Source organism: Nansenia antarctica (genome assembly GCF_963989245.1).
Source record: "Nansenia antarctica genome assembly, chromosome: 5".
NCBI lineage: Eukaryota > Metazoa > Chordata > Actinopteri > Argentiniformes > Microstomatidae > Nansenia > Nansenia antarctica.
Window position 1 is genome coordinate 51,875,114 of NC_137690.1, and position 16,294 is coordinate 51,891,407.

The 16,294-nt window shown below is 50.8% G+C and overlaps 1 protein-coding gene across 1 annotated transcript in view; it reads right to left on the minus strand.

Moving 5' to 3' along the window:
- The window catches only part of tap2a (transporter associated with antigen processing, subunit type a), a gene marked incomplete at both ends in the record, with an annotated part of 8,707 nt that extends 5,735 nt beyond the window's left edge, over positions 1 to 2,972 (minus strand). Inside the window, 4 exons of the mRNA XM_080531717.1 lie at positions 181 to 311; positions 996 to 1,110; positions 1,220 to 1,565; positions 2,883 to 2,972. Of these exons, the coding sequence (XP_080387843.1) occupies positions 181 to 311; positions 996 to 1,110; positions 1,220 to 1,565; positions 2,883 to 2,972 (682 nt within the window). The remainder of the gene's footprint in view (positions 1 to 180; positions 312 to 995; positions 1,111 to 1,219; positions 1,566 to 2,882) is intronic.
- Between the last annotated feature and the right edge of the window lie 13,322 nt (positions 2,973 to 16,294).

A 16,294-nucleotide genomic window follows, 5' to 3' on the forward strand; every position in this document is an offset into this window, starting at 1 on the left:
GTGTGTGTGTGTGTGTACCTGTCTTGGTGTGTGTGTGTGTGTGTGTGTGTGTACCTGTCTTGGTGTGTGTGTGTGTACCTGTCTTGGTGTGTGTGTGTGTGTGTGTGTACCTGTCTTGGTGTGTGTGTGTGTGTGTGTACCTGTCTTGGTGTGTGTGTGTGTGTGTGTGTGTGTGTGTACCTGTCTTGGTGGTCTCAAAGAAGCTGATGTCCTGCCTCACCAGAGACCTGAACAGCCGGGCCTTGATCCTGCAGGTGAAGCTGCTGATGGCGCACATGAAGAGCCCCCCCCTGCACCCTGCCCCCACCGCCCTGCACACACACACACACACACACACACACACACACACACACACACACGCACATGCACGCGCACGCGCGCACACACACACACACACACACACACACACACCACGCACACGCACACGCACACGCACACGCACACACACACACACACACACACACACACATACATTAATACATGATAAGATCAAATCAAATAATATAGACATGTTATTTATCTCTTCCCAAATGGGAAAGTTGATTTCACATCCTCACTAAAACACAACACACCACACACACTAACACACACCACACACACCACACACACTAACACACACCACACACACTAACACACACCACACACACCACACACACCACACACACTAACACACAGTGTTTAAAAAGCCTCAGCTGAAGGTTAAAAGGATCAGTTTTGCTCCTCCAGGTAAAATAAATCATAAATCATAAATCTCTGTAACAAAGTACAAATACTGTTGATAAGACAGATACGCAAATAAAAACAATAATAATAAAAGTACAAAACAGTAAAACACATGAATGATTATCAGGACAGGTGTGTAAACCAGGTGTGTAGATCAGGTGTGTAGATCAGGTGTGTAGACCAGGTGTGTAGATCAGGTGTGTGACCAGGTGTGTAGACCAGGTGTGTAGACCAGGTGTGTAGACCAGGTGTGTGTGTGAGGTGTATCAGACCTTCCCAGGGAGAACAGCCCCATGGACGCGATGGCAGACAGGAAGTGGCTCCACTGGTACTGGTCGCCCAGGATGTCAATCACCTTCCCTGTGTAGAACGGGATGAACATCTCACCTGAACATACACACACACACACACACACACACACACAGTTATCATCATCATCATCATCATCATCATCTTTTATCATCATCTTCATCACCATCAGGAGGCGCAGACTCACACAGAACCGCCAGCGACAGGAAGACAAACGCCCCAAGTAAGAGGAGGTAGTCCGGTTTGTAGAAGCGGAGGACTCTCATGAACAGGACTCGCGCCTTCTGCTTCTTCTCTGTACCGTTACCGTTACCGGGACCGGGAGCGTCGGGAAAGGATGTCTCCCAGAACGCGGCTGACGCGGCGGTTACCGCGCCGCACAGGAGCCACAGACCTGGACCTCCCAACGCGCCGTCGCCGCGCTCTGCCGCGCCTCCGTACCACACTACGCGGCCGGTTTCATACACCGGAAAAACGAGACAGTGTGCCGCTATCACGCGCCTAAACACCGACTTCACCGAGCCTTCCGTGAGCTGCGACACACCGAACAACACGAGCCACCGGATCATCGCACCGGCCCAGAGTCGCAGTAAGCTCCCCGGGGCGGCGGGTCTGTTGAACCCCAGCGCGCAACATGTGATTATATCAACCGACGCGGCAGCCAGAGCGAACCTGCAGCGCGTGTTCAGGTCCATTTGAAACGAAGCAGGACCAGTAGAAATGTTTAACTAGGAGGAGACAACACGCGCTGTCCGCTTCTCTCCGCGTCCACAGTTACTTTCTGTTTCCCTGCCGTCAGGAGGGATTCTGTTCTACAACATCATGTCGCAGCTTTCGCTTTCACTTTTAAACAGTTATTGGGCAGGTTAAAGCCCCAATCTGTAATTTAAATAGACAGGAGATCAGAGCAGAGCATCACTGGACCCCGAGGAGCCTGCAGCAACACCGTCACCGACACAATTTGTTGGAACAAAATAGTTTGATACCAATCATGTTTCTATCAATATTTTATTTTATTTATTTATTTAAAGGTGTCCAGGTTTGCAGGTGTCCAGGTTTTCAATGTAGCAGAGCATCACAACTCCGCCCCCTGGGCCACGGCCAGCAAACAGTGACACCACCTCTGGGCAATCAGGCCTTCAACCCGTTCCTGTTACGTTTCTCTAAAGGTTCTGTATGTATACAATAGTGTCGGGTCCAGGTGCGGTGTAAGTAAACAAAGACACGGAGATATAATAAAATAAAGACTCTCTTTACTGAGACGTATAGTTCGCAGGTACAAACATAAACTTTCAGACGGAACAACAAAAAGGGGAGCAGTAGGGCTCAGCACGTATGCAATAATAACTAAGGAACTGAGGTCAATAATAAAGTACACGGAAACTAAAGTTTGAGCAAAGGGCTCCAAAGGAGGTACAAGGTTTCAACCAAGCAAACAAAGTCAAGGCTCAATCACGTTCCGGGTAACGGATACGTGAAGTGGTAATACGTACACGGGATACTGAAGCATTCCAAACGGGGTAACACAAGTGATCGACTGACAAGGGAACAGGGAAAAGGGACACACCTAAATAGCCCCCTACAAACATACAACAGGTGACAGGTATTAGCAATTAGTTCCAATAAAGTCCAGCCACCAGTAGGTGGTGTCGGAGAGTCGGAGACTCCCCTGGTGACAGTGCCCCCCCCCCCCGACGAGCGGCACCAGCCGATCACCCGGGTGCCTCGGGATGGAGCAGGCGAAAGTCAGAAATAAGACTAGGGTCCAATATGTCCCGCCGAGGCACCCAGGTCCGCTCCTCCGGCCCATATCCCTCCCAGTCCACAAGAAACTGAACACCCCTACCCACCTTCCGGGAGTTGATGATCCTGTTGACCGTGTAGGCAGGTTGTCCATCAATGAGACGGGGCAGGGGGGCGGGGCGGGGTGGAGGGGCCATGGGGGAGAAAACAACGGGCTTGAGGAGTGATACATGGAAGGTGGGGTGAACTCGCATGGAGGGTGGGAGTAGCAGTCTGTAGGCCACGGCATTGACCCGCCGCACCACCTTAAACGGCCCCACGAAGCGAGGAGCCAACTTGCGTGACTCCACCCGGAGGGGGAGATCCCGGGTAGACAGCCAGACCCTCTGACCAGGACGGAAGACCGGGGCAGGACGGCGCCTGCGGTTGGCCTGGCGTTGGGACCTGTCCGAAGCCCGCACAAGCGCCGCCCTCACCCGCCTCCAGGTACGGCGACAGCGGCTGACATGGGCTTGGACCGATGGTACAGCTGCCTCCTCCTCCTGCTCAGGGAAAAGGGGGGGCTGATACCCGTACTGGCATTGGAAAGGGGAGAGGCCAGTGGAGGAGCAGAGGAGGGTGTTGTGGGCGTATTCAGCCCACGCCAGCCGCCGGTTCCATGTCGCCGGATTGCTGGAGACGTAGCACCTCAAGACCCCCTCCAGGTCCTGGTTGACGCGCTCCGTCTGCCCATTGGATTGGGGGTGGAACCCGGAGGACAGGCTGACGGAGGCGCCAAGGCTGGTGGCGAATGCCTTCCAGAACCTGGAGGCGAATTGAGGACCCCGGTCGGATACCATGTCCAGGGGTAGTCTGTGCACCCGGAAGACATGCTGGACCACTAGCTCCGCCGTCTCTTGGGCCGTGGGGAGTTTGGGGAGGGGGATGAAGTGCGCCGCCTTAGAGAACCGGTCTACCACCACGAGTATGGCGGTGAACCCATCAGATGGGGGTAGACCCGATATGAAATCGAGGGCTATGTGCGACCAGGGACGTTTGGGGATGGACAGGGGGTGTAGGAGTCCCAGCGGCCGTTGCCGGGAGGCTTTACTGCGCGCGCATAGGGCACAGGCTGCCACAAACGCACGCGTGTCCCCCTCCGCTGTGGGCCACCAGAACCTCCTTCGTATGAAGTCCAATGTCCTGGTGGCCCCTGGGTGACTGGTGAGGGAGGAGGCGTGCGCCCACTGCAGCAGTCGTGCGCGCGCAGTCCTCGGAACGTAAAGCCTCCCCGGCGGACCCCCGCCCGGGTCAGGCTCCCGCCTCAGCGCTGTTCTCACTACCCTGTCGATTCCCCAGGACACGGGGGCGACGACCAGGCCAGTGGGGACGATCGAATCCTACTCTCTCGGATCGAACTGCCTCGACAGTGCATCGGGCTTGGTGTTCTTAGAGCCCGGTCGATAGGAGATCGTGAACTGGAACCTGGTGAAGAATAACGCCCACCTGGCCTGTCGGGAGTTGAGGCGCTTGGCCCCCTGGATATAGGCCAGGTTCTTGTGTTCCGTCCAAACCATAAAAGGGTGCACGGCAGGGGAGGCTGGTTCATTAGGGGCAATTGGACAATGCCCCACCAAAGGGAGAAGAGAGAGATTTTTTTCCTAGACAATGTTGCTTCTGAATATCATAGTCCAATCAGCTAGTGTTCTGTGGAGTATAGTCCAATCAGCTAGTGTTCTGTGGAGTATATCATAGTCCAATCAGCTAGTGTTCTGTGGAGTATGTTCCAATCAGCTTCAAGTCCCGCCCCTTTCAGGGCAACTTTCAATCTACTCGAAATTGCACTAGGCTGTTCTCGTAGACTTGCATGTAAAATCTATTTTGGTAACTTCAGGCCATTCGGTCATTTGTCTATGGGGTTTTGGGACATGCACAAAGAATCGTACGTGCTTACGTCATGTCATACGGCCGGCGTAGCTTTCAGATCACGTTCGTTCACCTGCTTCACCATGGCTATGGTGGCTAGTAATGTTTGCTTCGTGTTTTTATTTGTTTTGTTCGTTTTGTGTTTTGTGTAATATGTCTATTGGCAACATTCTACTGCTGGTCTTAATTATCAGCGACCGTCTCCGCTGCCGTGCGACCAACACGCAGGGGGAATATGGAACTATACAGCAAATCACACAGCAAACCACTACCGGACTTTGTAAACAAATTGAACAAATGGATTAGAAGGAGGCATCTTTTGTTCCCAACTTGATGATATTGCAACTGGACCTATTACCGAAGTCAAACTTGTGTAAGTAAGTGAATCATCTGTCCTTCAGTCATGATAGGAAAACCAAATCGATGCTGGGAGAAGGAATGGCAGACTGTATTCTGATTGTATCTTCTATGCTCTTTGTATGTTTCTATGCTCTTTGTATGTTTCTATGCTCTTTGTATGTGTCTTGGTGTAGGAGAAACGTAGGACCACGTTGGAAACAAGTGTTTCGGTACACGTTGACGTGTAGAAACTGTAGAGAGAAAATTGTAGAAATTGTAGAGAAAACTGGGGGGGTAGAGGTGATGAAGAGGTCTGTACAGGGGGGGGTAGAGGGGATGGAGAGGTCTGTACAGGGGGGTAGAGGGGATGAAGAGGTCTGTACAGGGGGGTAGAGGGGATGAAGAGGTCTGTACAGGGGATGAAGAGGTCTGTACAGAGGGGTAGAGGGGATGAAGAGGTCTGTACAGAGGGGTAGAGGGGATGAAGAGGTCTGTACAGGGGGGTAGAGGGGATGAAGAGGTCTGTACAGGGGGGTAGAGGGTATGAAGAGGTCTGTACAGGGGGGTAGAGGGGATGAAGAGGTCTGTACAGGGGGGTAGAGGGGATGAAGAGGTCTGTACAGGGGGGTAGAGGGGATGAAGAGGTCTGTACAGGGGGGGTAGAGGGGATGAAGAGGTCTGTACAGGGGGGTAGAGGGGATGAAGAGGTCTGTACAGGGGATGAAGAGGTCTGTACAGAGGGGTAGAGGGGATGAAGAGGTCTGTACAGAGGGGTAGAGGGGATGAAGAGGTCTGTACAGGGGGGTAGAGGGGATGAAGAGGTCTGTACAGGGGGGTAGAGGGTATGAAGAGGTCTGTACAGGGGGGTAGAGGGTATGAAGAGGTCTGTACAGGGGGGTAGAGGGGATGAAGAGGTCTGTAGAGGAGGGTAGAGGGGATGGAGAGGTCTGTAGAGGAGGGTAGAGGGGATGGAGAGGTCTGTACAGGGGGGGTAGAGGGGATGAAGAGGTCTGTAGAGGGGATGAAGAGGTCTGTAGAGGAGGGTAGAGGGGATAAAGAGGTCTGTAGAGGAGGGTAGAGGGGATGAAGAGGTCTGTACAGGGGGTAGAGGGGATGGAGAGGTCTGTACAGGGGGTAGAGGGGATGGAGAGGTCTGTACAGGGGGGTAGAGGGGATGGAGAGGTCTGTAGAGGTGGGTAGAGGGGATGGAGAGGTCTGTAGAGGGGATGAAGAGGTCTGTAGAGGTGGGTAGAGGGGATGAAAAGGTCTGTACAGGGGGGTAGAGGGGATGAAGGTCTGTACAGGGGGGTAGAGGGGATGGCGAGGTCTGTACAGGGGGGTAGAGCTATTCTCATGCTAAAATTGACTGTAAATCCAGATTTTAAAGTTGATATTCTTCCCCGTGGAGCATGCCCCCATAACCTGTGCCCCACCCAAACATTTTAGCACCAGCCGCCACTGGTGCACGGCCCCCTCCAACCAGTGCCTCCATTCCTCCAGCGCGAGTTTGATGGCAAGCAACTCGCGGTTCCCCACGTCGTAGTTGCGCTCCGGCGCGGACAGCCTGCGAGAAAAAAAGGCACAGGGGTGAGTCTTACTGTCTTTAGTAACCCTTTGTGAGAGAACCGCCCCCACTGCAATGTCCGAAGCGTCCACCTCCACTACGAACGGTTGGGACGGGTCCGGGTGCACCAGGATGGGCGCTGAGGTGAAGCGCTGTTTTAATGCCGTGAAAGCGGTGTCCGCCTCCGGGGACCAAGAAAAGGGGCGTAGGCTAGTCTGGGTGAGGGCTGTCAACGGGGCCGCTAAGGCGCTAAACCCGCGAATGAACCTCCTATAAAAGTTTGCGAAACCCAAAAAGCGTTGTAAGTGCTTGAGAGAGGAGGGTCGTGGCCAGTCCAACACCGCACTGACCTTTCCGGGATCCATCAGTAAATTCCCCTTGTCCACCACGAAGCCCAGAAAGGAGACAGTGTCCACATGGAACTCGCACTTTTCTACTTTAACAAAAAGTTTGTGATGGAGAAGGTGTTCGAGCACCTGCCGCACATGTATTCGGTGTTGGGCTAGGTCCTTGGAAAAAATTTAAATGTCGTCGAGGTAGACGAACACCGAGTGGTCGAGGAGGTCTCGTAGGACATCATTAACAAGCGCTTGAAATACCGCTGGCGCGTTGGCAAGGCCGAACGGCATTACTAAGTACTCGTAATGTCCTCTGGGGGTGTTAAAAGCTGTTTTCCACTCGTCCCCCTCCCGGATCCTCACTAAGTTATACGCGTTTCGTAAGTCCAGCTTAGTGAAGACCCGGGCCCCCTGCAAGGACTCAAAGGCCGTCGTCATCAACGGAAGGGGGTATCTGTTTTTCACCGTGACGTTGTTTAACCCCCTATAGTCAATGCACGGCCGCTGCCCCCCGTCCTTCTTGGCCACAAAGAAAAACCCTGCACCCGCCGGGGAGGTGGAAGGGCGAATGTGGCCCGCGGCGAGTGCGTCGTCGATGTACTCCTTCATGGCCAGGGTCTCAGGTCCGGAGAGGGAGAACAATCTCCCCCGAGGGGGCGTGGTGCCGGGCAGGAGGTTGATGGCACAGTCGTAAGCCCTGTGGGGGGGTAGTTCCCTAGCCCGCTGCTTACTAAAAACCTCCCCCAGATCCCAATAGACCTGGGGAACGCCCACTACGGCCGGAGCCACTGGAATGTCTGTAGACCCCGCCGCTAGCGTGGAAAAGGGTCTAGGGGCTGTAGCTAGGGAGTGGGATGGGACTGGGAATGGGGCTGGCAACGAGACTGGGAAATGGAGTGGGGTTCTGGGAGGGTTGGTGATTCGCCCCGTGGACCAGTTAATGTTGTGGTTGTGCACCGCCAGCCAGGGGTGCCCCAGGACCAGAGGACAGTCGGGAGACTCAATAATAAAAAACTGGATCAGCTCCCACTGTTCTCGCTCCACCTGGAGACGAATCGGTGGTGTGCACTGGGTAATGAACCCGGTCCCCAGAGGCCGGCCGTCCAGGGCGCGGACCGGTAATGGAACGGGAAGGTCCTTGAGAGCTAGTCCCCACTCGTGGGCTAAGCCCGTGTCCATAAGGTTCCCCGCCGCCCCCGAGTCCACCAACGCCCACACCCGTCGTATGCGGCGTCCCCCCTCTAACGTTACCCCCAAAAAAGTCCGGTGATCGCCCATTGCAGAAGGTGATTCATGGCTCACCAATGCCCCTCCCGACATTAGCGAGCCCTCCCGTTTCCCGGCTTCTCCGGGCACGTAGCGACTAGGTGTCCAGCCCGCCCGCAATACAGACAGCGCCCCTCTCTCTGACGCCGCTGTCGCTCGGTCTGGGAAAGGCGTGCCGCTCCTAACTGCATTGGCTCATCGTAGGTTGGCTCCTCCATGAAGCCACTGGGTGATTTCACACCCGGCGTTAGGTGGGAGGGCGCGCCCCTAGCCGAGCCTCTCTCGCGGTCCCGCTCCCGGCGTCTATTATCCACCAGCCGAGAGAGGTCGACTAAGTCGTCCAGCTGCTCAGGCAGCTCTCGGAAGGACAACTCGTCCTTCATGACCTCCGAGAGCCCCTGAGCATACAGGACGACCACAGCACGCTCCTCCCACCCGGTCTCTCTGGCCAGGGTGCGGAACTCCACGGAATAGTCCGCCACCGTGCGATGACCCTGTCGACAGGCGGTGAGTCTCCTGCCTGCCTCGTAGGTAGAGAGTACCCGGGTGTGATCGAAGACTTTACGCAGCTCTGCTATGAAGAGCTGGGAACTGGCACATATCGCAGTCTCCCTCTCCCACTCTGCCGTCGCCCAGGACAGGGCACGTCCCGTTAGCAGAGTGGTGATATAGGCCACCCGGGACTGCTCGGTGGGAAAGGAGGTCGGCTGTAGGTTGAACACTAAGGTGCACTGTGTGATGAACTCTCGGCAGCCCTCTGGACGTCCGTCGTACCTCTCTGGAGGTGGAAGGCGAGGCTCACGAGGTGTAGGCGGAGGTGTAGGGACCAGTAGTGGAGGTAGGGCTGCTGCGGCGTTGGCTGCGGCAGCGACCAGTTCAGCGTTGTCCTGGCGGTCCACCAGGCTCTGGACGGTGAGGGACAGCTGGCGGAGATGTTCACTCATCTCCCTAAGGAGACGTTCATGCTGGGTCAGCATGGCACCTTGGGTGGCCAGTACGGTGCGAAGTTGTACTACATCCGCTGGATCCATAGTGGTCAGTCGATCTGTTACGTTTCTCTAAAGGTTCTGTATGTATACAATAGTGTCGGGTCCAGGTGCGGTGTAAGTAAACAAAGACACGGAGATATAATAAAATAAAGACTCTCTTTACTGAGACGTATAGTTCGCAGGTACAAACATAAACTTTCAGCCGGAACAACAAAAAGGGGAGCAGTAGGGCTCAGCACGTATGCAATAATAACTAAGGAACTGAGGTCAATAATAAAGTACACGGAAACTAAAGTTTGAGCAAAGGGCTCCAAAGGAGGTACAAGGTTTCAACCAAGCAAACAAAGTCAAGGCTCAATCACGTTCCGGGTAACGGATACGTGAAGTGGTAATACGTACACGGGATACTGAAGCATTCCAAACGGGGTAACACAAGTGATCGACTGACCAGGGAAAAGGGACACACCTAAATAGCCCCCTACAAACATACAACAGGTGACAGGTATTAGCAATTAGTTCCAATAAAGTCCAGCCACCAGTAGGTGGTGTCGGAGAGTCGGAGACTCCCCTGGTGACACGTTCCTACTTAAACCCTGTACCCTGCTGCCAGGTGAAGCCAGATCATAGCCTTTAATGGTTTGTGCGTCTGCTAGTGTCCAGCCTTATCTCTGTTACCTGTGTTACCTGCCTCCCCTTGTTCTCCCTGTCCATGTACCTCTGCTGAGGATTATAAAGAGCTTCTACTTCACATTCACATTAACAGGATCCTGAGTGTTAGGGTTAGGGTTAGGGCAGTTGATGTTGAGCTGGCTACATTTTCCCTTTTACCAACAGATGTCAGTACAGGTGTGAATGACACGGATACGTGTATGTAGTTATATCTTAGAGCAAATAACCAATTAAATAATAGTGCGGTGCCTCCACTGTGGAACTACTAGTCACACTTTATTAGCTGTAATTGTATTCCTCAGAAACAAAATGAAGTATATAAACCTTATAAGAAGAAAATGTTCAGGACGACAATTTGGAAGAAATAACAAAAATAAATGTATTTTATTCTCTGAAGTGTCACTTTCTTTGTTTTAGTACTAAACAAGCAAAACATGTTATACCAGATTAATACCAAAAAGAACAAAAGAACAAAAACTGGTAACAAGTTACCCAGTCACCTTATATTGACCTTGTAACGGATAAAAACAACATCAACAAAATACCACTCAGAATGATGAGCCTCAAAAATAATATTCTCTTATTTTTCTCTTTTTTAACCTACAGAAACATATTTTAAAAATACCCCAGATCTGTGTGTATGCTTATCAGTGCCTATATGTGTATGTTGTGTGCTATGCTATGTGTGTGTTTGTGTGTAAGCTCAGGTGTGTGTTTGTGTGTGTGTTTGTGTGCAACTAGGAGTGGGTGTCCTCTGTTCACAGTAATACTTGTGCCAACACTTGAACAGTATTTCAGTCTACAAGTATATTCACCTTGACAAGAAAACACAGCTCCTCCGTACCACATGCGTCTCTGCCCCTGTACGTGTGTCTGTCTGACTACCTGCCTACCTGCCTGACCCTCGCCTATCTGACTACCTACCTGCCTGCCTACCTGCCTGACCCTCACCTGTCTGACTACCTGCCTACCTACCGCGTCAGCGCACTTTTGGAAGCTGAATAAACACACTTAGTTTGAAGTCTGACCCCTAACCCTAACCCTAACCCTGCTCTCTTGTTGCTTTTGGGTCCCATCTCTGGTCGTGAAAAGAGAGCAGATAATCTGTATCAAGGAAGTTTCTCACCCCCCAAAACATAATGAGATTTTGGATGAGTTCTATGGAACTATGGAGGATGAGTTCTATGGAAGGTTGGATGAGTTCTATGGAAGGTTGGATGAGTTCTATGGAAGGTTGGATGAGTTCTATGGAGCTGTAGACTGCAGATGGCGCTTGTTATGGAAGGTTTTACTGATGATGACTGAGGTGATTCACATACTGACAGACTGTCCTTACTGTAAGTGGCCTTGGAGAAAAGAGTCTAACAGCTTGAATGTTAAACCACTGGTTCAGGAATCCTGTTCCTCTTCATGATGAAGAACACAGTGATGATGATGATGATGATGGCAGCCAGGAGGAGGAGTCCGACTCCAATGATGAGGCCGGGGGGGTGGGGGGGGCAGTGGGATCTGTAACCAACACAGAGCAGTCAGACTGGAACTGAGGATCACAGTTTGGTTTCCTCTCAACCAAGACAATTTCTCAGTCACTCAGTAAGAGTTCCTGAAGGGACTTTGTGAATGTGAAGAGTGAACATGTTGTCAGAGAGGGGTACGCTGACCAGGTCCACTGAGAGATGGAGAACATGAGGACGTTTAGTGAGGGAGTCCATGGTGCTCTGCTGTGTGTATTTTGAATCACTGAGAATGATCACGTTGTGTCTTCTTACCTCTGTTGGTCTTTATCACGGAGCGCTCCAGTCTGATGACGATGTCGACCTTCAGAGAGCTGAACCACACAGTCATACTGGTTCTTCTCCCAGTCCTCAGGCTTCACAAGGAGGCGAGTCCTCATCTGGAAGGTTCCGTCGTGGTTGGGGAGAACCTCTCCGTTGTCCACATCCTCATACACATGCTGTCCATCTCTCCTCCAGAACATCACCACTTCTCTGGGGTAGAAACCTGTAGCGTGGCAGGTGACTGGAGAGGAGGGGGTCTTCTGGAGCAGAGACACTGAGGGAGGGACAGGGGGGGGGGGGGGGGGAGAGAGCGGGAGGGAAGAGAGGGAGGGGGAGAGAGAGGGAGGGGGAGAGATTGAGATTGAGATTGAGATTGTTTATTTGAGGTAAGCCCCTTGAGAAGAATCTTCTCATTTTCGAGGGGGTCCTCACATGACGATACAAACATAATCGTAACACATAACAAATAACAATACAAAGCACCTACACACACACTCACACACACAGCCCGTCATCACTCCACAACCCACCACTACAACCCAACCGCAATATATACAAGCAACAGTCAGATACATACATAATATAATTATCCGAAGACATCAGCAAGTAATCGAAATTGGCAACAACAGAAAGCACATTTAAGGAAAATACAGATAAGAACAACCTGAAAACTAGCCGGTCCAAACCCCCCACATAATTAATAGCATAAGCAGGGCTTTTTTAAATAGGAAAGTAAAGATGATTTAAAGGATTGAAAGGATGTGAGGGACCTTAAAGGGGAAGGGAGATTGTTCCAGTCACTAGGGGCCTTGTAGGCAAATGAATTACGACCTCGTTTTTTTCGGTATCTGGGAACACAGAAAAAGAGGTTTTGATGTTGTCTGAGTGGATAGGGAGAACTACGGGGGACCAAGTAAACTTTTAAATACATGGGATATTTAAAGTAAATACATTTATAAATAAATTGTAACCAATGGGATTGCCTTCTGTCTTCAAGTGAAAACCAGTTGAGTGAATCATACATTAGACAGTGGTGTGTAAAATAATGACATCTGAGAACAAAACGACAGAGGGAGTTGAACAAGACATTTAGGGGACGAAGACAGGTCTCAGAGGTACCCTGGTACACAATATCAGCATAATCAATAATTGGTCAAATAAGCTGAGAAACTAATCTTTTCCTGATTTCAAAAGTAAAGCAATCAATAGAACGATATAAAGAACCAAGGCAACCATAGGCTTTTTAAACAAGATTATCAATGTGTGGCTTGAAACAGAGTTCAGGGTCAACCCAGAGACCAAGATATTTAAATAATTTAGCATTTTCTAGGGGTGAACCATCATCATAAACAATATTTAAATCTAAGAGGTGGGGACGCCGATAATGTGCACCAAACACCATACAACAGGATTTGTTCATATTCAGAACAAGGTTATTATTAGAGAACCAGTTCTGAACAGATGCAAAATCTGATTGCAAGGAGCTTTGAATTTGTGTTAGATCTCTGTGAGAGAGGGAGGGGAAGAGGGGTGGGGAGGAGGGAGGGGGGCAGGGGAGAGAGAGATGGAGGTGGAGAGAGAGATAGGAAGGGGGAGAGAGGGGGACGGGGAGAGAGAGAGAGATAGATAGATATAGAGAGAGAGGTGGGAAGGTGAAGAAAAAAAAGAGGAGAAAATAAAAGAGAGGGAGAGAGAGGGGGAAAGGTCAGCAGTAAAAAGGGCAGGAAATAAAAGCAATGTAATTGTTCCACTTCAACGTAGTTGAATATGAACATGTGTCAGGTGATGTGTCAGGTGATGTGTCAGGTGACGTGTCAGTGTGTACCTGTCCTCTTCAGAGTGCTCTCCCCGTACTGCAGGAGCTTCTTCAGCCACTCGTTGCACTCCTGGGTGAGGAAGTGCTTCAAGTGCTTGTTATCATCCAGCTGTCTGTCCCACTTGTGTTTGATGACGACGGCCTCTGACACTGGAGCGACCCAGGTAGCCGTCCGCGGGTCAAAGGACAGGAAGTCCTCTCCATCATAACCTAACCATACTGACTAAACCCCTCTGTGACTCCAGTCTCCTCATCCCAACTACAGCTAAGCATCCACTGGAAAATGTGTACATCTGAGAGAGAGAGAGAGAGAGAGAGAGAGAGAGAGAGAGAGAGAGAGAGAGAGAGAGAGAGAGAGAGAGAGAGAGAGAGAAAGAGGGGGACGGAGGGCGAGAGACAGAGAGGGGAAGAGATAGAGAGGGAGAGAGAGAGGGAGGGAGAGAGACAGAGACAGAGAGAGAGGTTCAGTCAGACAGGGTTCTCTATCATGGTCTATCAGCAGTAATAAAACACAGTGATGTCACACCTTCACTCAGACACAGACAGAGTGGCTCAGAGAGTGTGTGTGTGTCTAATGAGAATGTAAAGGTCCAGAATGAAAGGTTCTGGGTCTGATGGTCTCTCAACATGGCAGAAGGTCCACTAGGTTGTTCTGGTCAGTTCAGTTCAACAGTGTTTCATCTCCCATGTAGGATCATGTTGGTGGTTTTCAATGTGAGACGGATCAGGTCACAACCTTCCCAGATCCAAAAGAACAACACGGAAATATCAACTATGGTTAAAACCATAAAAAGAAAGGTAACAGTGCTAAAGAAGGTGTTGCTCTCACCTCCACTCTGGTTGAAACGCTGCTTCACAAAATCAGTGAATTCTTTGAAGGTCTGCAGGATGCCCCCGGCCTTCTGAATGTTCCTCTCCCAGTTCTGTGGGTCATCTTCAGGTATGTTGTTCATCCAGTCCAGTTTGGGCACCAATTCCTTGGTGGTGCTGTTATGGTGAAGCACCTGAACACCGTCCACCATCGCCACAGACACTGGGAGGTTTGTACCTCCAGAGAATTCAGTGAAGACATTCTGAAGGGAGTGGATCACTAGAAGAAACATGAATGAAATATAAGATATCTCTCTACTCTCTAAATATATCTGGAGTATATCTGTTGGAGTTGGAGTTACAGCCGAGGGATGGAGCTGGAGGAATGTCATCACTCTCAGAGACAAACATCCCTGACCCTAACCCTAACCCTGACCCTGACCCTGACCCTGACCCTAACCCTGACCCAGACCCTAACCCAGTGGAGGTGTGTACAGGGGGCCTGGCAGCAAACACAGAGTTCCCTGTAGTTGTCAGACTGGAATCACTCTGATGATGTTTGACATCACGGTGAAGGAGGTGTTTCTCCTCTTGATAAGAAACGCTTTTATAGCATCACAACCAAAACACTCATAAAACCACACAGTGTGGCAAAGCATTTCTTGGAAAGTACCGCACGCATGTTTGCACACACGCACGCACACACATGCACGCACATGCACGCACGCACGCACGCACGCACGCACACACACACACACACACACACACACACACACACACACACACACACACTAGGGTGTGGGAGGAGACAACAAGTTGTTGAGGTAGTACAAGCGCAGCACTCGTCACTAGAAACCCAGACGGCCATTTTGTGTCTTCATCTCCCCGTCCTCCTGACATGGTCGACACACAGACACACAGACACACAGCGCTCACACCTGATTGGTCAGATCTGTGTTGCTGCAGGATGTATGACATGGAGTCATATTCTGTGTTAGTTTCGTTTTCATAAAAGTGCATTTCTCAACAACTAACACATGAATAAAACTGCAGTTGTTGGTATGTGTGTTGGTGTGTGTGTTGGTGTGTGTGTATGGAGGGATTACCACAACAACAGTTATCAGGCGATGGAATCAAGGACTGGAAAGTCCCCTGGAGAGAAGCAACACACACACACACACACACACACACACACACACACACACACACACGCACACACACACACACGCACACACACAGAGCCGTGGTGCGTCTCTGTGGTCAGAGCGCCCTCTACAGGTGGAAGGTTGTATTACACATCATTGATGCTGTTAAAAGAAATCATGTGACGATTCTAATCTCCCAGCCAGACCGACACAGCAGCATTTGGCAGGACAGATGCTAAACGGGATCCTTGGGATGGCCTACATTTAACCCTTACCCTGACCTTAACCGTAACCCTGACCTTAACTTAACACTAACCTTAACCCTAACCTTAACTTAACCCTAACCTTAACTTAACCCTAACCCTGACCTTAACCCTAACCTTAACTTAAAACTAACCCTGACCTTAACCCTAACCCTGACCTTAACCTTAACCCTCACCATAACTCAGATCAGAATCAGAATTGCTTTTATTACATCAATGTACGGATACATAGAGTTAAATTATTGGGTTCAGGTTCGATAGACATTGACATTAACTTAGCCCTAACCTTAACAGACCTTGCTGGCACACGTGATCAAAATACGTTGCATGCTGGGAAAATTAGGCAACTAGCGAAGGCGAGCAATGAGGTAACACATAGGTGACGCGGTCTGGTGAAATGTGCAACCAGAAGGCAAAGTCATTTTCTGTTTTTTTTGCATGTGCTTAAACTACAGATTGTAAGCTTTCAAATGATGTGTCATACATTGAAATCGGAGACAATTTGAACACGACAGGCGTATTTGAATGTTGGTACACCCAGGGCCGCTTTAAGGGGGGGCTAGCTGGGGCGGTGGCACAGGGCCTCGCGCTTTGGAGGGCCTCGCGTGAGGCAGGGTAAAAAAAATATATATATATT